General features: G+C 43.8%; 1 protein-coding gene across 1 annotated transcript; it reads left to right on the top strand.

Annotated features, from left to right (window-relative positions):
- Nucleotides 1-606: 606 nt before the first annotated feature.
- Nucleotides 607-25,953, top strand: CTCFL (CCCTC-binding factor like; the record flags this gene model as incomplete). Its single annotated transcript, XM_079719110.1, has 10 exons — nt 607-1,146; nt 1,797-2,010; nt 5,735-5,905; nt 6,212-6,345; nt 9,243-9,363; nt 10,041-10,190; nt 12,632-12,792; nt 16,061-16,243; nt 25,450-25,573; nt 25,829-25,953. The coding sequence occupies 10 exons, from the start codon at nt 607-609 to the stop codon at nt 25,951-25,953; spliced, it is 1,923 nt and encodes a 640-aa protein (XP_079575236.1).
- Nucleotides 25,954-26,652: the final 699 nt, after the last annotated feature.

The following is a 26,652-nucleotide window of genomic DNA, read 5'->3' as shown; positions in this document are numbered from 1 at the left end:
GGGTGAGGGGCCGCCCCCGGGGGCCAGACTCCAGCCTCTTCCAGAGCCGGAGCTGCCCCGCGTGGGCGCAGGCAAGAGAGGTTCTGGTAGGTGGCGAGGAGGGGGTCGGCCAGGGTGGAGCCAGGAGGGGGGAGGTGCCCCAGACCAGGAGGGGCGCATGCTAGACCTGAGGTCTGCACAGCCAAGGCTGCATGGGTAGAGGCTCGAGGCAGAAAGCCTCCGTGGCTCAAAGGGTGCTGAACCTGCAATTGTGCCCTGGTGGGAAGCTTGTCCAGGCCTCCCTTCTAGGCCTAGAAGGTGCATTTGCTGGAAGGCTGCCCAGGGTCAAGCGTTCCAGGCCTGGAATGTGCATTTGTTGAAAGCCTGCCCAGGCCCAAATCTGTTGGTTCTAGAATCTTCTGGACAAATACCTGCTTTAGTCTCAATCCTACTTAGTCCAGCCCCTTCTAGGCCTAGGCTGAGTTAACTTAGTCCTGAGCCATGTGAGCCCCAAAGCCTTTGGGGGCTGGAAACTTGTCAGGCCGTGATCAGCCCCAAAGCCTGCAAGGCCGAACCCATTGTGCCCACCCACACGGCTTGCTTCTTTCTCTGACAGACCAAGTCACAATGTCAGGGACCGAGATCTCTGTCCCTCTGGAGCAGTTCACCAAAATCAAAGAACCAGAGTTGATAACAGAAAAAACCCTGGAGGAGGAAGAAGAAGGCGTGTGCAGAGTGAGGGAACACCCAAGCTCTGAAGAGCTAGAGGCCGAGAGCACCCACGGGGCCCTCCAGGCCAAGATCCCGGGGGTCGAGCTGGAGCTCGTGCTGGCCATCCTGGAGGAGGGCGAGAAGCACATCCTGACCCTGCAGACGGTGCACTTGACCTCCGAAGATGCGGAGCTGCAGGACCTGGCACCACAGCACAAGGAAGAGGTGCAGGTGATGGTGCAGCAGGCTGGTAGTGGGTTGCAGTTGCTGGTGTGGCTTGGGGAGGGGTCCCCGCAGAGCCTGCACCGGTGTGTCACCATTAGCATCCAGGAGGAGGTGTACTCGCTGCAGGAGGTGGAGGTGATGCAGTTCCATGTTCTGGAGGAGAACGTGACCGGGGCCAGTGAAGACAGTGAGTGTGCAGTGAGCCTGGCAGAAAGCTCTGGATCTATAAAGGTACAACTGGTTTTAATAAAATGGGGGGTGGGGGAGGAAGCCAGAAAACTATTTTTTAAAGTTACCCTTCATGCAGCATTATGTATGGACAAGCAGTTTAAAATTTGCAATTTAAAATTAAATACAGTAAAAATATTTCCCAGGAAAATCTTGGGGGACCTCATGTTGTTGTTTTTGTTTTGTTTTGTTTGCGGTACGCGGGCCTCTCACTGTTGTGGCCTCTCCCGTTGCGGAGCACAGGCTCCGGACGCGCAGGCTCAGTGGCCATGGCTCACGGGCCCAGCCGCTCTGCGACATGTGGGATCTTCCCGGACCGGGGCACGAACCCGTGTCCCCTACATCGGCAGGCGGCCTCTCAACCACTGCGCCACCAGGGAAGCCCCCTCATGTTGTTTTTTAACAGTTTAAAAAGTTACACTAATTAGAATACGATGAGATTCATCGAGTTTTTAAATTGTGCTGTTTCGCCACCGAAACCCTTGATGCTTAGTAATTACAGTTTAAGCATTTTGGTTGCAATGGACAATCTTCTGTGCTTCTTTAATTTGTGTTTTTCTCTATGGATTCTATGGTTTCATCAAAGCAAAGAGTTGAATCAGGCTGTAATTAATAGTATTGTACTTGTTTGAATACCTGTTTTTGTGTATTAGCCTGAGAAAGGTCAGGAAGAGGAACAGCTGCTGGCTGAAGGTGGATTCAGTGAAGAAACAGAAGAGTGGTTTCTTCTTGTGGAAGTGAGACCAGGAGATGAAGGAAGAGATGAAATTGTTCTGACAATTGCAACCTTAAATATTGAGAAACCGGCGCTGGGTCAAGCACATGTTGAAAAAGCCAACGCTGCAAAAAGTCAAAAAAAGGCAAAGGGTAGGCCAGTTCATTTGTAAGAGACTCTTCAAACAACAGGGCTGCTGATTCTCTTTAGGGGAAGGGGATGGCATGGCAGTTGAAGTTTGAAGTGGTTGCCTTAGTCGCTTTCAGAATGTCAGGAAATGGGAGAAATTTTGAACATTCTGTATTGTGAATCAAATCCAAAAGAGTTTTGCATCTTGTGGGCAAATGTTTTGAAAGCATAGAACAGAGGCTTCCGAAAAGGGCCATATGCACATAAATAGAAGTTTGGGCCCCATCAGCCCCGGGGGGTTAGGGGGTCTGACAGAGACCAGAGCAAGTGCTTCAGGCCCTGGAGAAGGAAGGAGTGATGCCCAGAGGGCAGCAGAGGTGCCCTTTAAGGGGAGGGGATGTTTAGGTGAGGCCAGGAAAGAGGATGACTCTGACCCTCGAAAAGTATTTGTTCAGCTTTTTAAAAAGTATTAGTTTCTCCCTTATTTAAATCAAGAGAGTCCACCCTTGAAGTTTCAACTTTTAGCTCATTTATAAAAAGTCATATCTGGCCACCCTCGGCTGTTTCCTCCTTCTAGCAACAGCTAGTCAGGGTTAGAAAGAGACTCAGCTTAGAAAGCCACACTGCCACCACTGTCCCTTCTTATGCGTGGTTAACGTTATTCATTTATGCTGATTGCCTCTGGCTTCAGTAGCTGGTTGCATTCGTAACCTTTGCTATATATTAGTTTCTCATATATTTAAATCAAGAGATTGTACTCCCAAATTCCCAGCTCCTAGCTCATTTTCAGGTTTTTTAATATATTCACAATTCTGTGCAAGTGTCACCACTGTCTAATTCCAGAATATTTTTATCACCCTATAAAGAAAAGTGTACCCATTAAAGTCACTTCTGGGCATTTCATTTAATGGACTCATACCCAGGTAACACGTGGCCTTTTGTGTCTGGATTCCTTCACTTACCATAACGTTTTCAAGGCTCATCCACGTCGTAGCATGTGTCGGTACTTCATTCGTTCACCCCTGAACAACATTCCATTGTATGGATACATACCGTATTCTGTTTATCCAGTGATCTGTTGATCCAGATTTAGGCTGTTTTTACCTTTTAGCTATTGTCCATGGTGCTGCTACGAATATTCATGGACAAGTTTTTGTTTGCACACCTGTTTTCAGTTCTTTTGGGTGTATACCTAGGAGTGGAATTGCTGGAAACTTTATGTTTCACTATTTGAGGAGCTGCAGCTGCACCAATTTTACATTCCCACCAGCAATGTAGGAGGGTTCCACTTTCTCCACATTCTCACTATTGTCCATTTTAAAAAACTACAGCCATCCTAGTGAGTGTGAAGGGGTACCCCATTATGGTTTTCATTTGCATTTTCCTAATGACTCATGATGTTGAGTATCTTTTCATGTGTTATTGGCTGTTGGTGTGTCTTCTTCAAAAACGTTTATTCAAATCCTTTGCCCATTTTTAAATTGGTGCCTGTGTTAGCTTCCCAGGGCTGCCATAACAAAATGCCACAAACTGGGTGGCTTAAAACAACATAAACATATTCTGTCACAACTCCGGAAGCTGGAAGTCTGAAATCACAGTGTTGATACAGCCATGCTCTGTTGGAAGGCTCTAAAAAAGAATATGCTCCATGCCTTTCTCTTAGCTTCTGGTGATGCGGCAACCACGGCATCCTTGGCTTGTAGATGCATCCCTCCAAGTCTCTGCCTCTGTTGTCACATAAAGTTCTCCATGTGTCTCTTTCTGTGTCTCTGTTCTCTTCTTATAAGGGTACCAGTCATATTGGATTAGGACCCGTCCTAGTCCAGTGTGATCATCTGAAATTGTCTTCAAAGACCCTATGTGCAAGTAAGGTCACATTCATAGATATTTGCCATTAGGACTGCAACGGATCTTTTTGGGGAACACAACTCAACCCCCAAACCTTCTATTCCAAGTTTGTTGACTGTTTCATCATGAAAGGGTGTTGGAATTTGTGAAGTGCTTTTTCTGTACCTATTGAGATGATCATGTAGGTTTTTTTCTCCCTTTCTTTTGTCAGTTTGGTGTATTACATTGATTGATTTCCATCTCTGTTCAGCCTCTCTTCCATTACTGTGATAAATTCCATGTGGTCAAGGTGCACAATCTTTTAAATATGCTACTGGATTTGGTTTGCTAGTATGTTGAAGATTTTTGCATCAGTATTCATAAGGGATATTGGTCTATAGTTTTGTTTTGGTGTCTTTTTTTTCAGTATCAGAGTAATACTGGCCTCATGAAATGAGTTGGGAAGTGTTTCCTACTCTTCTCTCTTTTTTTTTTTTTTTTAAGAGTTTTAGATGTTAGGGGAGTTTAGATGTTTTTTAAGAGTTTTAGATTGATGTTAATTCTTTAAGTCTGGTCTCCAATGATGCCATCTGGCCCTGGGGGTTTCTTTGTTGAACGTCTTTGGATTAATGACTCAATCTCTTTATTGATTGTAGGGCTATTTAGATTTTCTATTTCTTCTTGAGTCAGTTTTAGTAGTTTGTGTGTTTCTAGGAATTTTCCATTTTGTATAGGTTTTCTAGTTTATTGGCACACATTTGTGTATTCTCTTATAGTCCTTTTTATTTCTGTATGGTTGGTAGTACAGAAATAGTAGTACACTTTGCTTCCCGGTTTTAGTTATTTGACTTATCTTTTTTTTTTGGTTACAAGTCTAGAGAAAGTGTCATTGTTGGTCCTTTAAAAGAACCAACTTTCAGTTTCATTGGTCCTCTCTGCTGTTTTCTTATTTTCTATCTCACTTATCTTCACTCTAACCCTTATTATTTCTTCCTTCTGCTAGCTTTGGGTTTAGACTTCTCTTATTTTTCTAGTTCCTTAAGATGTAAAGTTATGTTATTGATCTGAAATATTTTTTCTTTTTTAATGTAAGTGTTTACAATTAAAAGTTTCCTTCTGAGCACTTTAGCTATATCCTGTAAGCTTGGTATGCCATGTTTTCACTTTTATTCATCTCAAGGTATTTTACAGTTTCTTTGTGATTTCTTCTTTGACCCATTGGTCCTTTAGGAGTGTGTTGTTTAACTTCTATATATTTGTGAATTTTCCAAATTTCCTTCTTTTATTGATTTCTGACTTCATTCCATAATGGTCAGAGAGCAAATTATTTCTGTCTTTTAAAATTAATTGACACTTGTTTTCTGATTTACGATATGGTCTTTCCTGAAGAAGGTGCCCTACGTACCTGAGAAGAATGTATGTTCTCCTGTTGTTGAGTGGAGTGTTCTATAGCTGTTTCTTCTGTCCAGTTGGTTTATAATGTTGTTTAAGTCTTCTGTTTCCTTGATGATATTCTGTCTAGTTCTCTTCATTGTTGAAAGTGGGGCATTGAAGTCTCCAACTGTTATTGAAGCATCTCTTCCTACTTTCAGTTCTTTCAGTTTTTGCTTCAAGTATTTTGGGGATCTGTTATTAGGTTCATGTATGTGTATAATTGTTACATCTTCATGATGGTTTGACTCTTTTATCATTGCTTCATGTTCTTATTTGTCTCTTGTAACAATTTTTGTCAAAGTCTGTTTTGTCTATTAGTATAGCCACCCAGCTTTCTTTTGCTTACCATTTACATGGAGCACCTTTTGTTCAGTTACCACATTAGGTGAGAAAAGGATGTGTGTAGTTACTTTGTATTTAAGTGGAACTTGAACACCTAAAGAAAGGTTTTTACAAATACATAAATTTTGTCTCTCCATCCTGCAGAAGTAAAACGAACCTTCCACTGTGACATCTGCACGTTCACCTCTTCTAGAATTTCGAGTTTGAATCGTCATATGAAAACTCACACCGGTGAAAAGCCCCATATGTGTCACCTTTGCCTGAAAGCTTTCCGTACTGTTACTCTCCTTCAGAATCATATCAACACCCATACAGGTAAACAGCTGAGAGGGATGTTTCCCTTGAATGATGTGTGTTGAGGCTTAGGTAAGAATGCAAATCCATCTGTTTGTATATTAAAATAATACATTTTTTTAGACTTTAATTTTTTTTTTCTTCAATTTTAGTTAAAACCGTTGGATGTTCCAAAGATTTTTCTCATATCTTTCCGGGGCATTTGTGGTTTAAAGAGCCTCTTAATTTTTAAAGCATTTTGAGACTGAGTGTCATTTATAAGTTATGATTCCCTAGGAAAATTGTGGTTAAATCTTGCTTAAAAGAATAAACTATGTGATTTTACAGGAACCAGGCCCTACAAGTGTGGTGACTGTGACATGGCATTTGTCACCAGTGGACAACTTGTCCGACACAATCGTTATAAACACACTCACGAGAAGCCCTTTAAATGTTCTGTGTGCAACTATGCTAGCGTAGAGGTAAGTTCACTCTTAAAGTTTCGTAATGTCGTATTAAGAAGCTGCTGTAAAAGTCATGTTAAGTCAAACTACTAGTAGAATCTCTTGTAACATCTCTGCAGGCAATAATACTCATGTTGCTTCCTAAATTTAATTTTTTAAATGTGATTTCCTTTTTTCTTTGATTATGGACTAGTGAAAGCAGTATGTAGAGCTGTACAAATTACAAATAATCTGTGGTCCTTGAGAAATAATTCTCATATTTGTTAAAAAGTTCTACCCTGCATTCTTTGTAGGACTCCTTCCACAAAATCAAAGTGTATTTGCTCTAACAGAACAGAGATCCAATCTGAATTTTTGCTGAGATTTTTGAGCTTTCCTCAATGGCACTTGATTCGATGCAAAGCAATGTGCTTAAAGATTTAAACATGGCCATTTCCACTCTTAATGACAGAGGCCAACTTTTTAAATCTTCAGTTATAAGTCGTGTTCATTTCCACTAGATCGGTTTATTTATACCTTCCAGCAGATTTAGCACACCCTCAGTGAAACAACAGAACAGCATATTTACTTTTGAGTGTCACTTTTGTACAATTAATCTTTAAGAACTCCACTATCTAGCAGAGCGCGTGCTGGGTCCTGATTTTGAGCCCCATTGGGAAAGGCCGATACACTTGAATTGAACTGAGTTAAAGGGGATGTGGCTAACGTTTAAATACAGTAGCGATGAAACTGCGTTTCATCAACTAGGAAATTTCACAGACAGGGCAGAATTTGATTCCAAAAAAAAAAAAATTTTTTTTTTTGCTATAACTATTTTTAAAAATTATTTGTCATCTGAGTTAAAGGTTGAAACTGTACTGTGAAAACACAAAATGAGGGTTTCAAAGAACAAAGCCATCTGAGAATCCTGAGCCTAGAATAGACTTTTGTTTGGTGTCCTGCCAGTTCTCAGTACAAATTTCCCACGTTCGCTGAGACCCTTCTCCAGGGTCGACCTTGACATATGGACCCTCTGTTTCTGCCATCACCCTGTTTTTTGCATGTTCCAAGTCCTAGCATGCTGGTCTGCACTAAGGGGGAGTAGCCAAAGCCCCCCACCCTGACGCCACCCCTTTATGCATGTGCCAGCAGGGATGTGTGAAGCTGGGATGCAGAGTCCACCAACTTGTGAACTCCCCTCGTGCCCCCTCCTACCTTTCAAAGCCGTCCAGAGAAGGTTTACACACAGCCTTCTTGGATCACGCACAGCACTCAGCTTATCAAACCTCTCGCTACAATTTTAAAAATTCCTTTTGTTTTGCTTTCCGATACACTCAGAGATATCTTTTTTTCTTCTAAAAATCTAAGCTAAATTTTTTGGTTTGGGTCTTGTTCTCCATTCCGAGTCTTCCTTTGTTCTCGAATGTTCTTTAGGCTTCTGGGTACTTGCCGCACGTTAGGGAACCAGGCCAAGTGGAGCCTTCCTAAGATCACAGACAGGCTGCCGAGGGCTTTCCCACGTCTGTAGCCCAAGCATGGTTCATGACCTCTGTTTCTGCTAAAGGTAGAAAAGAGCCTGAAATAAGTGAATACAGAATAAGAACAGTCCTAGAAGGTCACTACAATAAGCCAAAAACATGATAAAATGGGCATGTTTGCCTTTTAACTAATTGCCTATGATGTGTAATTAATCAAATTAGAATTTATTTTCTTCTACTTAAAAGTTCTTACAGACTGCTACTGTGTAGAACCTATTCTTTTTTTATATATAAATTTATTTATTTGTTTATTTTTGGCTGCATTGGGTCTTCGTTGCTGTGCTGGACTTTCTGTAGTTGCCGCGAGCGGGGGCTACTCTTCGTTGCAGTGCACAGGCTTCTCATTGCGGTGGCTTCCCTTGTTGCGGAGCACGGGCTCTAGGCATGCAGGCTTCAGTAGTTGCAGCACACGGGCTCAGTAGTTGTGGCACGCGGGCTCAGAAGCTGTGGCTCGTGGGCTCTAGAGCACAGGCTCAGTAGTTGTGGTTCGCGGGCTCTAGAGTGCAGGCTCAGTAGTTGTGGTGCAGGGCTTAGTTGCTCCGCGGCATGTGGGATCTTCCCAGACCAGGGCTCGAACCCGTGTCCCCTGCATTGGCAGGCAGATTCTTAACCCCTGTGCCACGAGGGAAGTTCCCGCGTAGCATCTATTATTATTATTTTTTTTTTTTTGCGGTACGCGGGCCTCTCACTGTTGTGGCCTCTCCCGTTGCGGAGCACAGGCTCCGGACACGCAGGCTCAGTGGCCATGGCTCATGGGTTCAGCAGCTCCGCGGCATGTGGGATCTTCCCGGACTGGGGCACGAACCCGCGTCCCCTGCATCGGCAGGCGGCCTCTCAACCACTGCGCCACCAGGGAAGTCCCCGTGTAGAATCTATTCTTAATGGCAAGGAAGGTGTTCCTCCATCCCTGGGCTGTTTAGGGTCCACAGAACTTGGAACTGTGAAGTGCTTCCGATGGATGTCGGTCCATTCAGGAGCTCACATTTTCAAGTTTCTCTATTTATGCAAGCAAAAAATTTTCTGGCCTCTGCACTTCTGCAGCATGATCTAAACTTTGCAGCTATTGAGAGGCCGTTGCCTTAGAAATGAAAATAAGATTGTGGATGCCACGGAGCAGGTAGATTTCCATTTTCCTTTGTAAAGTGAAGCTGAAGGTGAGAGTCTCTTGAACCTCCTGCTCACTATTGCCCGAGGGTCTTACACACATGCATCAAATGCAGAACATCATCCGCCACAGAGAAGAAGAAGCAGTGGCTTTAGCATGTTTTCTTCAGGGTGTGAGGTAGGCTCTGCTGTTATGATCGGACTCGTTTAGATATCTTTTATAATGCTGGTTTATTGAAGACTCCACAAGTTTGAAGTTTCTGTTGCAATCATTATCTTTCATTTGTTTATCAGGCAAGTAAATTGAGGCGCCACATCCGTTCACACACGGACGAACGCCCCTTTCAGTGCCATCTCTGTAGCTACGCCGGCAAAGACGCCTACAAGCTGAAACAGCACATGAGGACGCATTCCGGTAAAAGTTTCTCATGCTTAAGGCCAAATAAGTAAAGCGTAGTTTCCTTCTTACAAGTGACCTTGTCAAAGTTATCTTCAGTGCAGAATTAAAGTTTGAACGTCAAAGCGAAGTTTTGACACAGGAACGTTGCCTTTGCATTTATTTAGTGTTAAGGGAACATAATTCAACACATAAACACAGCACGTAAATACCCCGTGGTGACCCCACTGTGAAAATTAAACACCGTCAACTATTTGCTCCCATGGGTTTTCCAGGTTTTTAAAAGTTGGCGCCTTAATTCATCCTTCAACGTTAAGGCAAAACAAAAAACAAAGTGTACTGATTACGTCAAGCACTCTCTCTATATTTTGTTGTATAAGGACTCTGATTATGTGTGCCTCTGGGTTCTTTACACCAAAGGTAGGAACTAGGTGTGGGTCTTGAACTGTGAGTACCACCAGATGTTAGGAGAGTTGCCCATCTGGGCTGCTGTCCACACAGCTGGACATCACGTTGCCTGGGCTTGATTTAGGAACCTGGCCCTAGTTGGGGGTTAAACACATGCGAAAGGAGTTGCAAAGGGAGTCTTTGGGGGGGAAAGAAAGGCTTTCAGCTCCAGGTGTCCTTTGGGGAGCGCCAGGGGTTTTGGGGTGAAGCCCCTAGGCGGAAGGTCATTGTTGTCATCCGTGTCCCAGGTGAGAGGCCCTACGAATGCCGCATCTGCCACGCGCGCTTCAGCCAGGGCGGGACCATGAAGATACACGTCCTGCAGAAGCACAGCGAGAACGCCCCCAAGTACCAGTGCCCGCACTGTGCCACCATCACTGCAAGGAAGGGCGATCTGCGTGAGTGTCTGGCGTAGAGAACTTCCTTTAGCTGCCCCACGGGCCGGCTCTTCGGGAAGCCTGTGGAGCCCTGGGCCTGATTCCAGGGAGGCAGCGGGATTCAGGAGCTGCTCCTGGGTGGTTTTTTTTTTTTTTCCTGGACGTCCTGTGGTGCCATCTTGTGGCTAGATCTCATAAGTGCAGTTTCAGAGTCTGGCCCAGGCCCGGTCCAGGTACACAGATGAGCTCTCACGGGCATTTGAGCTCATAAGGGGCTTCCCCGGATATTATTTTATTCCATATTGGGCCTGGTTTTACAGATGACGAAGCGGATAAGGGACAAAAAGCGAACTGCCCCAGAGTCTCGTGACCAGGTGCCAGGAGGTGGCCTGACTGCAGGTTCTGACTCTCTATTAAATGATCTCTCCCGTGACACTCAGCAAATTTTTCTTAAACCCTTGCTGTGACCCTAAACAATTCTGGGAACCAAGGGTGCAGGGGCAAGAAGCAAGACGTGGTTCTTCCCATAAGGAACTCGCTTCAGTAAAATAGCCCGCTTCACGGGCCGTGAAATCTGTACGGTGACAAGGCAAACCCTCCTAACAATACGAGGCGCCTTGAGCAGCTCCAAGTGTCAGATTGGGAGCTGGGATTGTATCCTGCCTGCAGGGGAAGCCGGCCCTCCTTAGCCGTGGGCGGTGGTGGGGGTGACGGTGAGTGAGCCAGCCCCTCTCCTTTGTTTCAAGGTTCCTGGTCTCTCATTTTCTTCTTTCTAAAACACATAACACTGTGACACTCAGAATATGTGGGCAGAAATAGAGTCCCTGGTTTGCCCAGAGAAATTCTGGAGATGAGAGGCACAAACATTTGCAAACATTTGCAAACATTTCTGAAAGGGTAAAGGTGTTTAATGAAGTCTTAACTTTGCGTCCAAACCCTTTGTCAGTTGCAAAACAGCCCAGTGAGACCCTGTAGGGCACAAGAGTCTTGAGCCAGTTGCCAAGAAAGGACATTTCGACACCACGGCAAAGAAATACAGGTTACGTCCCACCCAAGTCGGTGGCGCACTCCCTATACCTCCATATACCCGTAAGATGCTTTGTACACAAGCTAAGTCTTCCTTCCTGTCGCTATATGAGACACCAAGCTCTTTAAATGACCGAGGCGGCACGGATGAGGTGTGTACCTCTGCCCTGCAGAGATGTCTTACACAAAGGATCACAAAGCCACCACGCTTTAGACTTCGTTGAGCAGAAATCATCCTAGAGCGCGCCTCTCAAGTACGACGTAGGAAAAAACAGAACACTGGCCTCTAACAGAACGTCGGGGCTTTATTTGAAGCCAAAATACAGAAGTTATATCTTTGTTATGTAAAACCATTTAAACATTATCCTAAAAGTCCACCCACACTGTAAGGTTCTCCAAGTGCTTTGTTAAACGAACACGCTAGGTCCGATATGCCTTACCTTATGTAACGCTTAACTCTATATGAACGAATATTAAAATGAGATGTCCGTGTGGTGTGCCTTTAGAGCAGCAGTCTTTTAGCTGAGACTGATTTTACCTCCCAGGAGACATTTCGCAATGTCTGGAAGCACTTTGGTTGTCACAAGTGGGGAGGAAGGGATGCTACTGGCACTAGAGGGTAGAGGCCAGGGATGCTGCTGAACAACAGGACACCCATCCAGGAAGGCATCAGCCAGCCTCAAGTGTTAATACGGGCAGACCTCGTTTTATTGCACTTTGCTTTCTCGTGCTTCTCAGATACCCCGTTTTTTACAGATTGAAGGTTTGTGGCAACCCTGCGTTGAGCAAGTCTGTTGGCACCCTTTTTCCAACAGCATTTGCTCACTTCTTGTCTCCGTGTCACATTTTGGTAAATCTCGCAATATTTCAAACCCTCCACCAGCAAAAAGATTATCGCTTGCTGAAGGCTCAGATGATGATTAGCTTTTTTTAGCAGTATTTTTAAAGTATGTACATTGTTTTTTAGACATAGTGCTACTACTGCATACTTAATAGACTACGGTATAGCATGAACTTAAATTTTTTTTTTTTTTTTTTTTTTGCGGTACATGGGCCTCTCACTGCTGTGGCCTCTCCCGTTGCGGAGCACAGGCTCCGGACGCACAGGCTCAGCAGACTTGGCTCACGGACCCAGCCACTCCGCAGCATGTGGGATCTTCCCGGACTGGGGCACGAACCCATGTCCCCTGCATCGGCAGGCGGACTCTCAACCACTGCGCCACCAGGGAAGCCCATGAACTTAAATTTTATACACGGGGGGAAACAAGGAAATCCATGTGATTCACTTTATTGTGATGGTCTGGAACGGAACCTGCAATATCTCTGAGGTCTGCCTGTAGTAGCAAGGGTGAGAAACCCTATTTGGAGCGTAGGGGGAAATCGACCTCACAGAAAGTAACCGTATTCTCCCACGTGATGTTCTGTTACTCTTCTAGGTGTCCATTTGCTCAACATGCATACGTACAAAGCTGCAGAGATGAAGTGCCGCTACTGTTCCGCTGTCTTCCACGAGCGCTATGCTCTCATTCAGCACCAGAAAACTCACAAAAACGAGAAGAGGTTCAAGTGTGAACACTGCAGCTACGCCTGCAAGGAGGTACTGTGTTTCAGGCACTTTGGGAAGGAGCCGAGAGTTGAAAGCAAGCGTTCTTCAAGTGTGGTTCACAGACCCCTAGAGGTCCTTGAAACCAATCAGGATCATAAGATCAAAATCACTGTTATTAACTAGTTGTAATGCCAACACATTATTTGCCCTTTTCACTAGGTGACATTGGCACTGATGGTGCAAAAACAATGGAGCTGCTTTAATGTGAGTCAGTGCGGCGACACCAAGCAGGACCGCTGTGTTCTTGTTCTTCGTGCACTGGCAGCAAAAAGAAAGTGCAGTTTACTTAAGAGTGTCCTTGACAAAGCGGTGAAAGTTATTCACTTTATTCTATCTTGACCCTGAATGCTCTTTTTAATAGTCTGCATGACGAACTACGAAGTTGGCATAAAGCACCTCCACTGTCCTCCAAAGCATGGTGGTCATCTGGAGGAGGCATCTGTGGGACTTTTGAGTTGCCAGCTCAACTAGCCGCTTTTTCATGAATCACTATTTTTTCTTGAAAGAACAGATGACAAACTCTACTTATTCCATTATTGGGTATTTGGTAGACGTTCTCTTGAAAGCAAATGACGTGATCCTGCCACGTCAAGGAAAATGGGTTGCCAAGAAAGCAATTCCCACTTGGAAAATTATATCCATCAGGGTGAACCTGGCAGCTTTCTAATACTTAAGACTTTTCAAATGAGATTGAAGTGATTTTAAGAAAGCATTTTTAATCATATATATTCAACACCTAGAAGCTCTTTATAACTCAGTAAGCTGATGTTTTCCAAATGACCCGCCTGTTGTTTACAAAATCATGCGTGGGTAAAAGATCCATTCAAAGTATAAAAAGATCAACACATTTTAACATAACAAAGCACAAAAAGTTCATTGGTGTGGTTTCAGGCCCCACATTTTAACCAACTTTTAAGAAATTACTTGTTGAATTTTGGTGTAATAGAGAAGAATATCCACAATTATTTGAAAAAAACTATAAAAATTCTGCTCCCTTTCCCAACTACATATCTGGGAGAGCAGATGTTCTTCATCTACTTCAGCCACAATAACACAGCCCTGCAGACCGAAGGCAGAAGCTATTTCCTTTGAATAAGGTTGCCAGACTTAGAAACAAAAATAGATAATGACCAGTTAAATTTGAATTTCAGGTAAACAACAAATACTTTTGTATACAAGTATGTCCCAAATAGTGCAATCTTATATATGAGGCAAGACATTCGTTTTTTTGTTTTAAAAAAATAGATAATAGACATTTACAGAAGTATGTTAACATAGTTGATTTGTTGTTATTTTTAAATGAATTGATAAATATTTTTTATATTTTTAATTTCTCAATTGATTTCTAATACAGTCAATATTAATAGATATCATCCCCATAAACAAAAGCTCCTTGGAGTTGGCCATGATTTTTTATGAGTATAATGGGTCCTAAGACCAAAAGCTGAAGAACTGAACAGCAGTTTTGAAGCATTGTGTGCTACTGTGAATAGTTTGCCACTGGTCACCAGAGGTGGAGGTCAGTTCTTACTGTGTTTCAAAGTGTGGGCTAGAAATAGTATATGCTTTGAATAAAGGAGAGGGAGTTTTTCTCGTAGATTTTGAGCTTTAGACTGTTCGGATGCCTCAGGCTCAAATTTGTGTAAATGAACTAAGAGAGCTTCCTGGAAGATGGATGAGACTTGGGAGGTGGTCCCAGGGAGGATAGAGCCCCAGGTGTTTGGGGAGCAGAGAGCAGACAGGGGTACCTGGAGGCCAGGGATGAGGCCGGAGCACTGCTGGGTGCACTGAGCCGCTTCGGTCCTGCAGAGCAGCCCTCCCAGGTGGACCATGACTCCCAGCAGGAGACCAGGTGATGCTTACCTGGGAGAGAGGGATGAGCTGAAAGGTGTGTGGCGGGGAGGTGTATGTTCATGAGAGAAAGATTGCAGGGAAGACCATCAGTTAGGGCATTAACAGTAATGCAGAAGTGGCCATATATTCCATCTGAATAATCATGCCACTTTAAGTAAAACAAATCAAACGTGTACTTTTGCTTGGCTCTCTCTATATTCTTGTCCTCATGCCCCAAATGATTTACTCATATAAATCTTAGTTAAAATTTTTGGTGATTTCTTTGCCAAGAACAATTATTTTCACCCAAATGCTTTTTTTTTTAAAGGAATTTATTAAATTTATTTATTTATTTATGGCTGCGTTGGGTCTTCATTGCTGTGCATGGGCTTTCTCTAGTTGCAGTGAGTGGGGGCTACTCTTTGTTGCAGTGTGTGGGCTTCTCATTGCGGTGGCTTCTCTTGTTGCGGAGCACGGGCTCTAGGCATGCGGGCTTCAGTAGTTGTGGCACATGGGCTCAGTAGTTGTGGCTCTCGAGCTCTAGAGCGCAGGCTCAGTAGCTGTAGCTCACAGGCTTAGTTGCTCCGCGGCATGTGGGATCCTCCCGGACCAGGGCTCGAACCCGTGTCCCCTGCGTTGGCAGGTGGATTCTTCACCACTGTGCCACCGGGGAAGTCCCCCACTATGCTTTTAAATCGATATGAAGATTTGTAACACTATCAGGAAGTAGCCGGGAAAATGTTTAGTTGCTTAATGTCCTTCAGACCCCAGAAGTCTGCTGAGTTGAAACTCTAACAATAGATTTTCAAGTTCGCAGGTTCCATCTGCCCTTTATAAACTCAGGTCATGGCAAATAATTATAGAAATAGGGCTGCAAAGACATAAGCTCTTTGGGAGGGGAAATTGATTACGGTTTCACTCCCCAAGATATGTTCTACTGCATCCCTCCTGGGACTGTAGGACCAGCTGGGATTAATCATGAGAACTTGGTAACCTGACGGCAGGGACCGTGTAAGCTTCTTTCCTAGAGGCCAGACTGCGCTACTTCCACGGTAGTGCTGTGTCAAGAATGCGTTTGCTTTGTTTTTTCTTAAAAATGCCCACATCTTTGGGGAGGAAAATAAAAAGGTATACAATAAATAACATCTAATGCTAAAAAATTCCTGTCAGGGCTTCCCTGGTGGAGCAGTGGTTGAGAGTCCGCCTGCCGATGCAGGGGACACGGGTTCGTGCCCTGGTCCGGGAAGATCCCACATGCCGCGGAGCGGCTGGGCCCGTGAGCCATGGCCGCTGAGCCTGCGTGTCCGGAGCCTGTGCTCCGCAACGGGAGAGGCCACAGCAGTGAGAGGCCCACGTACTGCAAAAAAAAAAAAAAAAAAAAAAATTCCTGTCAGTAGCTCAGCCATTTGTCTTCCTTCCCTTCTAGGAACGTCATATGACAGTTCACGTACGCATCCACACTGGAGAGAAACCGTTTGCCTGCCTCTCCTGCAAGAGATGTTTCCGACAGAAGCAGCTTCTAAACGTGCACTTCAAGAAATACCATGATACAACTTTCGTCCCGACGGTTTACAAATGCCCCAGGTGTGGCAAAGGCTTTTCCCGCTTGGTAAGCTCACTCAAGTCCCAATAAATCCTCTTTGAAAAGATCCCCGTGTCCCAGGCACCGTGTCACACTTGGGCAGTTTTATCCTGATTATAGAAACTTGCCAGGATTTAAGATAGCATCTGTCATGCGTTAAGAAAGTGGTTATGAGTTTTTTGGAGTCACAAAACTCTTGAAAATCTTTTAAACATGTGGTTTCCCTTCCATGAAAAAAGACACTCCTGCAGACAGAATCTTGCAAATGGCTTTAGGGAGTTCTCAGACTCCCAAACAATCTACAAAGAACCCCTGCTTTTAGGGTAACATTTTTAAAATTGTCCCTGTGGATTAGATTTAGGCTACTTCACAGAGAGAATGCAATTTTTTTTTTTTTTTTTTTTTTTTTTTTGCGGTACGTGGGCCTCTCACTGCTGTGGCCTCTCCCGTTGCGGAGCACAGGCTCCGGGCGCGCAGGCTCAGCGGCCATGGCTCACGGGCCCAGCTGCTCCGTGGCATGTGGGATCTTCCCGGACCGGGGCACGAACCCGTGTTCCCTGCATCGGCAGGCGGACTCTCAACCACTGCGCCACCAGGGAAGCCCGAGAATGCAATTTTTAATATGTTTTGTAGATATTCTTAGAATAGGACTCTCGGTACTGTGCTCAGAAATACACTTACTCTTCAATTTTATTTTTTTAGGTGTTATATTAGTTATCTATTGCCTAACAAATTACCTCGAGACCTAGTGGCTTGAGACAACCAACATTTGTTATCTCTCATTTTCTGTGGGTCGGGAAGTTGGGAGTGGCTCAGCTGGGTGGTTCTGCCTCTGGGTCTCTCGTGAGTTGCTGTCTGGATGTTGTCAGGGGCTGCAGTCATTTGATGGCTTGACTGGAGCTGGAGGTACTGCTTCCAAGATGGCGTGCTCAACATGTCTGTTGGCAGGAGGCTTCAGTTCCTCACTATGTGGACCTCTCCGTTGGGCTGCTCAAGTGTCCTTGTGACCAGAGCGAGAGAGAGCAAGGAGGAAGCCACAGTGTCCCCTAATCTTAGAAGTGACACAACCCTACTTCTGTTCATTAGAAATGCATCATATAATCCAGACCGTACTCAAGGGGTGCGGGGTAAAGTCCCTTTTGAAAGAAAGAGTGCCAAAGAATTTGTGGACATTTTAAAGCCACCACAGATGATTAGCTAGATCCCTAGATGATGTGGGTACTTTATAAAAGTTTAAAATTATCTGAACTTGACTATTTTTATGGAAGAAGCTATCTTTTCTCTTAGAAGAAGATGGTAGGGTAGTTGTGTTTTTTGGGTAGTGTGTGGGACAGTTCTAGAGTGTTAATGCTGCTAGTTCAAAATTTCAAACAGAAGCGGTGGCAGTGCTCCAAAAACAGTGTCATTCATACTGAGTTAAAATTGTAAAGAAGCTGCCCTTTGGTGTGAGAAACAAGAAAGCAGAGAAAAGAGTAAGTCAGCCTCATAGAATCCTTCAGAACATAAAGTCAGAAGTTTTGAAACTTTTCCTTCCATTCAAGAAAGCACATTGGGGCTTGCATCTAGAATATAGAAAGAATTTTTACAACACTATAATAAAAAGTTAAATACCCTATTAAAAACAGGCAAAGGATCTAAGTAGTCATTTCTCCTAAGAAAATATACAGATGGCCGATAGGCACATGAAAACATTCGTCACTAAGGAAATGCAAATCAAAATCACAGTGAGATACCCCTAGGATGAGCCATTAGAATGGCTGTGATCAAAGAAGGCAGATAATAAAAGATGTGGGAAAACTGAACCTGTGATACATTGCTGGTGGGATTTTTAAATGGTGAAGTCACCTTGTAAAACAGTCCGGCAGTTCCTCAAAAAGTTAAACATAGAGTTACCATGTGACCCGGCAGTTCCACTCCTAGGCATGTATCCCAAAGAGTTGAAACATATGGCCACACAAAAACCTGTACACAAATGTTCACAACCGCATTACTCATAATAGCCAAAAAGTGGAAACTACCCAAATGTACATCAACTAACGAACAGATAAAACACGGCCCGCGCATACACTGGAATATTATTCAACCACAAAAAGAAGTGAAACACTGATACATGCTATATAACATGGGTGAACCTTGAAAAAAGCCAGACACAGAAGGCTACATATTATATGATCCATCTTGATGAAATGTCCAGAACAGGCAAATTCATGGAGACAGAAAGTAGATTAGTGGTTGCCTGGAGCTGGAAGGAGAGGGAATGTAGAGTGTTTATGGTATAGGATTTCTTTCTGAAATGTTCTAAAAGTGATTGTGGTGGATAGTTGCACAATTCTGTGAATGAACTAAAAACCTTGAATTATACATTTTAAACAGGTGAATTTTATGGTATGGGAATTATATCTCAGTAAAGCTGTTTATAAAAAATAAAGGGATTTCCCACATCTGGTTCCATGTGTAAGGAACTTGGAAGTCACTACTTCATCCTAACAAGTAAAAAACTGAATAGAGTGAAAAATCAACAACTCTTTAGGATCCGTAAAAGAGGTGAGGCCACAGGGCAAACCGCTGCCCCCAAGCTTGGAGATACAGACAGGTGAATGCAGGGAGTCCCCTCTTACCTGAGCAGAGACTTAGAAGCAGGAACTGCTGTGGAAGCCAGTGCCGGTGTAGGAAAACCAGAGCTGTCATTGATGAATTGCTGGAGGCTCGGTGTGGACAACTCTGAGTGTTGAAAGGTGCAGGGGGATCCAGACATAGGGGGATCTCCACAATATTGTGAGCTTTACCGCCAGGAGTTTAACAAGGTTCCCACAGCGAATATCTAAAAAAAAAAAAACACAAAAAATCTCCTTCTGCCTCCTGCAGGGGGAGTGGAAAAGGAACCATTCTTCTTACCAAGGCCTGTCCTGGGGTAGACTAGTTAACCAGTGCCTAATCTGCTGGGTTTTTTTTTTTTCCTAAATTCTTTTTTTTTTTAATAAGATGTTGGGGGTAGGAGTTTATTAATTAATTTATTTATTTTTGCTGTGTTGGGTCTTCGTTTCTGTGCAAGGGCTTTCTCTAGTTGTGCCAAGCGGGGGCCACTCCTCATCGCGGTGTGCAGGCCTTTCACTATCGTGGCCTCTCTTGTTGCGGAGCACAGGCTCCAGACGCGCAGGCTCAGTAGCCGTGGCTCACGGGCCCAGTTGCTCCGTGGCATGTGGGATCCTCCCAGACCAGGGCTCGAACCCGTGTCCCCTGCATTAGCAGGCAGATTCTCAACCACTGCACCACCAGGGAAGCCCTCTGCTGGGGTTTTATCAGAGCCTGACTGACCTGGGGAAGGGAAATACCCAAGTCCACCCCATTCTAGACATTCTGTCCCGCCCAAGAGGGGAGAAAAAAGAAACTGAGAAACCACAGCCCAGAGGCACAGGCTCACGAAAAGGCTGAGCCCTCAACACAGGCTGGAGAATGCACCCCACACCACCACGTTACTAAAGACTTATTTACAGCAGCTTCTTTTATCCAAAAAAAAAGAAAAATTCCAAGGCGTGCCAAACAGCAAAAAACACAATTTGAAAAGACAGAGCAAGCATCAGGAGGGGCAGGGATGTTGGAGTTACCAGGCCAGGAGCTGAAAACAACTGTGATTCCTACGCTAAGAGCGCTGACAGAAAAAGTAGGCAGCACGCAATGTAAGCAGAGCCGGAAGTCCAAAGAAAGAACCACAAAGAAGTGCTAGAGATCAACAGCAATGTAACAGAAATGAAGAATGCTCTGATGCAGGAAATCAAAGAAGAACTAAATGGAGAAATATTCCATGTTCATGGACAAGAAAACTCGATATCATCAAGACGTCACCTATAGATTCAAAGCAATTCCTATCCAGACCTCAGCAAGTTATTTTGTGGATGTTGACAAACTGATTCTAAGGTTTACAGAGAGAGCAAAAGACCCAGAATAGCCAACACAGTATTGAAGGAGAAGAATAAAGTTGGAGGACTGATGCTACCCGACTTCAAATAAAGCTTCAGTAATCGAGAGAGAGTGCAGTATCGGTGCAAGAACAGACAAACAGATCAATGGAACAGAATAGAGAGCCCAGAAATAGACCTCCGTAAATATGGTCATCTGATCTCTGAGGAAGGACCAAAGGCAAGACAATGGAAAAAAGATAATCTTTTCAACAAATGATGCTGGAACAACTGGACATCCACGTGCAAAAAAAAAAAAGGAATCTAAATACAGACCTTACACTCTTCACAAAAATTAACTCAGAATGGGTCACAGGGAGAAGGGGAAGCTGGGACGAAGTGAGAGAATAGCATTGACATATGTACACTACCGAAGGTAAAATGGATGGCTAGTGGGAAGCTGCTGCATAGCACAGGGAGATCAGCTCCATGCTTTGTGACAACGTAGAGGGGTGGGATAGGGAGGGTGGGAGGGAGGGGATATGGGGCTATCTATACATTTAGCTGATTCACTTTGTTGTACAGCAGAAACTGACACAACATTGTAAAGCAATTATACTCCAATAAAGATACAAGAAAAAAAAATGGGTCACAGACCTAAATGTAAAACACAAAACTGTGAAAGTCCTAGAAGATAACATACGAAAAAAATCTAGATGACCTTGGTATGGTGATGACTTTTTAGATAAAACACCAAAGACATGATCCATGAGAGAAAAAACTGATAAGCTGGGCTTCAGTAAAATTAAAAATTTCTGTGAAAGACTATGTCAAAAGAATGAGAACATAGCTACAAACTAGGAGAAAATATTTACAAAAGTCACATCTGATAAAAGATTTATCCAGAATATAAAGAACACTTAAAACTCAACAATAAGAAAACAACCCAGTTAAAAAATGGGCCAAGGACTTTGACACCTCACCAAAGAAGATATACAGATGGCAAATAAGCATGTGAAAAATTGTTCTCCATCATATGTCATCAGGGAAATGCAAATGAAAACAATGAGATGCCACGACACACCTATTGGAATGGCCAAAATCCGGAACACTGACAACACCAAGCGCCACCGAGGAGGTGGAACAACAGAAATTCTTCTTCATTGCTGGTCTCAGTGTAAAATGGTGCAGCCAGTTTGGAAGACAGTTTGGAACTTCCTTATGAAACTAAACCTACTCATACCACGCAATTCCACAGTCGTGCTCTTTGGTATTTACCCAAGAGTTGAAAGCTTATGTCCACACAAAAACCTACACACAGGTGTTTATAGCAGCAGCTTTACTCATAATTGCCCAAACTTGGAAACAACCAAGACTTCCTTGAGTAAGTGGATGGATAAACAAACTGTGGTGCATCCAGACAGTGGAATATTATTGAGCACTAAAAAGAAACAAGCCATCAAGCCATGAAAAGACATGGAGAGGGACTTCCCTGGCAGTCCAGTGGTTGGGACTTTGCCTTCCAACGCAGGGGGTGAGGGTTCGATCCCTGGTCGGGAAACTAAGATCCCACATGCCTCGCAGCCAAAAAACCAAAACATAAAAAAGAAGCAATATTGTAACAGATTCAATGAAGGCTTTAAAAATGGTCCCCATCAACAGTGAGACCCCTGATTGAACACCTGTATCGACCATAACCTCCTGGACTTTGGTGGATTTTGATCCACCTCTTGGATGGCTCATTGTGAGCAAACAGCAGTAAGATGGAGAAGGTGGAGAAGTTTCGTGGTCTGCATACCTTCCTTTTCTTTTCTTTTCCCTCCTCTCCCTTGTCCCTTTCCGACTCCTCCTTCTTTAGTAGATTGTAAGGAAAATGTTAGCATCAGAGAACTAGAATTGGATTCAAAGGGCTTCCAAGAATGGAGAGAAAAGCTTTGGTAGAGGACCAGATAAGTCAAGGGACCTTAACCACGCGGCAAGTGTGTGATTTGTCTTGGATGCCACCAGAGTGATTTTTCTGGAACTGCATCATTTAGACAGTGCCACATATGCTCATTTAACACAAATTTGTGAAAGACTTACTAGGTGCCAGGCTCTGTGCTAGCCCTAAGGACGCCGGATTCATAAGATTGGAGTTATATCTTTGAGGATCATTAAATCTATTAGTTCCCTAACATTGTCACTCTTTTTTTGTTGTTACTCTTATTTTTTTAATTAAAAACATGTTTTAGATAGAGAACTTCTTATTAATTCCCTTTATATAATTTAAAAAGCAGGTTTTTAATGTAGTAATTTAGCGTGGCATAAATGTTTAGCCATTACAGTTGGAAAATTGTTACTCTTATTTTTAAGAGAAGTTACAAAAGTTAATGGTAATCCGAAACCAACAAAACAATGGCAACAACAACAAAAAAATTAATATCAAAGAAAAAATTCTATTTTGAAGATGTTATCTAGAAAGAGTGAATACTTTAATTAAGTGAAATAATGATTATTTATGGACTTATGGTTACTTATTGGTTTTTGTGTGCCTAGTTCTTTAGAGATCTAGCATGACCAGTGCTGAATACTTCTATTCAACTTGTGATTCCCAAGAAGAGGAATGGGTGTCACTTTCATCTCTTTCGCTGAACTTGTAAATATAAGAAGTGACATTGTTATCAGTACATTATCTTTGTCGAGGAGGACGGCAGTATACTTTGAATTAACTTCCTGTGTTAGGAGTTCATAGTATACACAGTAATACAAAATGAACTGCAGCAACTGTGGGGTGAAGGATTATAAGTGTCCCAGATTAATGAAAATGGTGTAATTCTCCTCAGATTTCCCTTTTCTGAACATGAGAGCAGCCGGTTATTTTCCTGTTGAAAATTCTCAGATGTTGTATGACAGCGAGTGGAGTGAATCTATTTCTTCATTAAGAATAGCTATTAGGGCTTCCCTGGTGGCGCAGTGGTTGAGAGTCCGCCTGCCGATGCAGGGGACACGGGGTCGTGCCCCAGTCCGGGAAGATCCCACATGCCGTGGAGCGGCTGGGCCCGTGAGCCATGGCCGCTGAGCCTGCGCGTCCGGAGCCTGTGCTCCGCGGCAGGAGAGGACACAGCAGTGAGAGGCCCGGGTATCGCAAAAAAAAAAAAAAGAAAAAAAGAATAGCTATTAAACTTATATTTCTTTTCTCTCTAAAAAATATTTGATGGCACAGGCATAAAGAAAGAACTACCGACTAAATACTTGGTTTTCATTCTTAGCCTCACAATACACAATGGGCAAAATATAACAATTAGATGGTAGAAACTTAAGTTAATATTTACTTTCAAAGTTATGGGGCAGGACATTTCAAGAATTGGAAGAAATTTTATAAAAATTGTTCATAAAGAAAACCTCAAATTTCTCTTTAGCTTCCAAAATAGTTGAAATTGCAAGATCATGTTTTTGACCATTGCAAAAAAATTGTTTTAAGTCAACAATACAAATGTGAATGTTCAAAATCACTCTTTTATAACATTATTAGGACTAAAGGAGAAATCAAGAATAGAATTAAAATTATATTTAAAACTTATGAATAGCACGTGTCCAAACTAAGGGGATGCAGCCAAAAACTACAGCTATTCGAGTCCTTTGCATTTCCATTTAAATTTTAGAATTAGCTTGTCAATATTTGTAAAGTTGTAGCTTTAAATGAGTTTATAATACAAAATGTAAAAGAGGAAATAAACATTTACATTAATATTTTAGAAAGAGGCAAAAAAAAAAAGGTCCACATCAAAAAAATCTTCCAAAAAAAAAAAAAAGACATGGAGGAACTTTAAATGCGCATTAATTGAAAGAAGCCAATTGGAAAAGGCTCCATACTGTATGATTTCAACTCTGTGGCACTCTGGAAAAGGCAAAACTGTGGAGACAATAAGACCAGCGGTCGCTTGGGGTTGGGGTTTGGGGGAAGAAAGAATAAGCAGACAACAGGGGATTTGTAGGGAAGAAAATCTACCTCCCTCTCAATTTTGCTGTGAATCTAAAACTGCTGTTTAAAAATAGACAAATAAATGAAAGTATATCTGGATACTCAAATTCAATTTAATTTTTAAAAAGTATATGATTCACAAACTTCCATTCTTTAGCCCACAGTGGTCCCAGTGTATCTCTATGCCAGAATGTCACAGGGCCACCCCTCTCCACCCCAGTAAGGACCCCTGCTCTGGATTCAGAATACTGGGCACCTCTTCTCTTGAGAAACATTTCCCTGACACAGATGTTTGTTATATTACTTTGCCCCCTGGGCAGTAAATGTCCATATGTTTACTTAAAATCTTACCCCACTTACTTTCTAAAGGCTGGATGTGTTTTTGTTTGTTTTGTTTGCTCATCCAAACTGGTGTCGGAGTTCTTAACCATGAACTTTGTGAAGTGGTAGGGAGACTGTGTATGGAGATACACATGCCCTTTGCTGGGGAAGGAGCCTTGCTTTTTATCATATTCACAAAGGAATCCTTGACTCCAAAAGGCTTGGTTTTGTATACTTCATCATCCTATAAACCAGGGATTGGCACACTTTTTTCTGTAAAGGGCCAGAGTAAATATTTTCAGCTTCACAGACCAGTTTCTGCCCCGACTACTCAGGTCTGCTGTTGTAGCTCAAAAGCAGTTTGCCAACCCCTATGGATAAGCATAAAATGGAAGAAATTTAAATACCATCCCCCTCCCCTTACATGTGGATCCTTCCTCTTTCCCCCGACGCACCAGGACAGTCCTGAGCACCACACTGAAGTCTCAATGGAAATTAGGGGTCACATTTTATATAATCAGCATATTTAATGACATGCTGCCAGTATCTTACTTTAGCATATGGACTTAGTGTAAGTGTTCTCACTTATTTTAAGCCATCCTGAGTGTTCATAGACAAAAATATACCGTTACTAGGTTTGATAGGAAAGCTCTGAGCTGCCTTTTTAATTCCAAATGTTGTACAGTCTTAATACCTCCATGCACAGTGGGTCTGGAGGGAAGCTGGCAGGGCAGTAAAATGCCCATGGTATATTACTGACTTTCATAAAATCGAGGGTATATTGAATTTTTCAAGCCTCACTTCAGTAGAAGCAGTCTAGGAAAATAAATTTTGTCCTCTCATTGACGTCCATGACTTTAAAAATATTTTAAAATAAGCTGGGTTTCGGCTAGACCGAAACACAACAGGAAAGGGTCACCTGTAAAAAAATCATCTTTTTTGTACAAGATTACCCAAAGCGCGCATTCCTCCCCACTTCCCGTCTCTTTAGCCGTGGGTTTTCCACGCCATTCCTAGTGATGCTGGCTTTCCCTGTGCTCTTATTTCTCCGGCAGAGTAACATGAAGAGACACTTGAAAAAGTGTGGCTCCAGGCAAGAAAAGCCAACCGCCTCGGAAAAAGGAAGACGAACGAAAAAGAGGAAGCCGACCATCCCGAAAGAGACGGCCAAGGAAGACGGTACCTCACGTTACATGAATCAGGTTTTATTTTGACGGTGGTTTTCTGGTTGTACGTTCCCCTGGGTGCTGAGCATTACTGTGCAGGGGACGCATCCAGAAACCCTAAGTGTCCGACCCCAGCAGGCGCCTGGTCCCAGCAGCCATTGCTGCTGCTGCCCCAACGGGCGGGTTGGTGAAGTGGGAGGATGTGCAGAGGAAGTGAGCCTGGGGACCCCGGTGGGTCCACACCCCCCGTCACATGGGGTCCTGGCAGGACGTGAGAGCCAGGCGATGACGCTGCACATGCCCCCGCTGTCCTTGGTCGTGCTGGTGGACCGTCCCTGTGCCTGGCGGAGCTATGAGCCTGTGTCCATCTCCTGGGGCTGCCGCAGCAAATGACCACATGCTGGGTGGCTTAGAACAACGGGAATTGATTTGCTCATAGGTCTGGAGGCAGAAGCCCTAAATCAAGGCCATCAGCAGGGCTACGCTCCATCTGCACACTCTGGGTGGGGGGGGGCACCTTTCCTTGCCTCTTCCGGCCTCCGGTGGCCCAGGCGCCCCTGGGCCTGTGGCTGCATCACCCCGTCTCTGCCTCTGTCTGCCCGTGGCCGCATCCCCTGTATCTGCGTCTCACCTTTTCTGTCTCATACCGACACGTGTCGTTGGCTTTAGGGCCTGCCTGGAAGATCCAGGAGGATCTTATCTCGAGGGCCTTCATTACATCTTCAAAGACCCTTGTTCCAAATAAGCCCGAGTCCCGGTTTGGGGGTTAGGATGCGGACGTGTCTTTTGCGGGGCTGCCATTCAACGCACGCCAGGCGTCAGTCTTTTCCCTCCGGCCTCAGGGAGCAGATGTGAGTCCCCAGGTTAACACAGGGGCTGTCCGTGCCCTGTCGGCCCTGTGAATGGTTCTGCTCCACGAGGGGGAGGCCCCGGCTCCTGTGCAGCTGTTCTGTATGTTTTCTGTTCCTTTCGTATGAGAATCTTAGACTTAGAGTGTGATTGGAAACCAAGGCAACCTTCAGCAAAAACAAATGGAAAATGTTTGCATGACATCCTCATCCTTTAAATTCTCTAGATTTTGATTCCAGCCCC

The sequence above is a fragment of the Hyperoodon ampullatus genome, assembly GCF_949752795.1.
Source record: "Hyperoodon ampullatus genome assembly, chromosome: 14".
Classification (NCBI taxonomy): domain Eukaryota; kingdom Metazoa; phylum Chordata; class Mammalia; order Artiodactyla; family Ziphiidae; genus Hyperoodon; species Hyperoodon ampullatus.
This window is presented reverse-complemented; position numbering and strand designations above follow the sequence as displayed.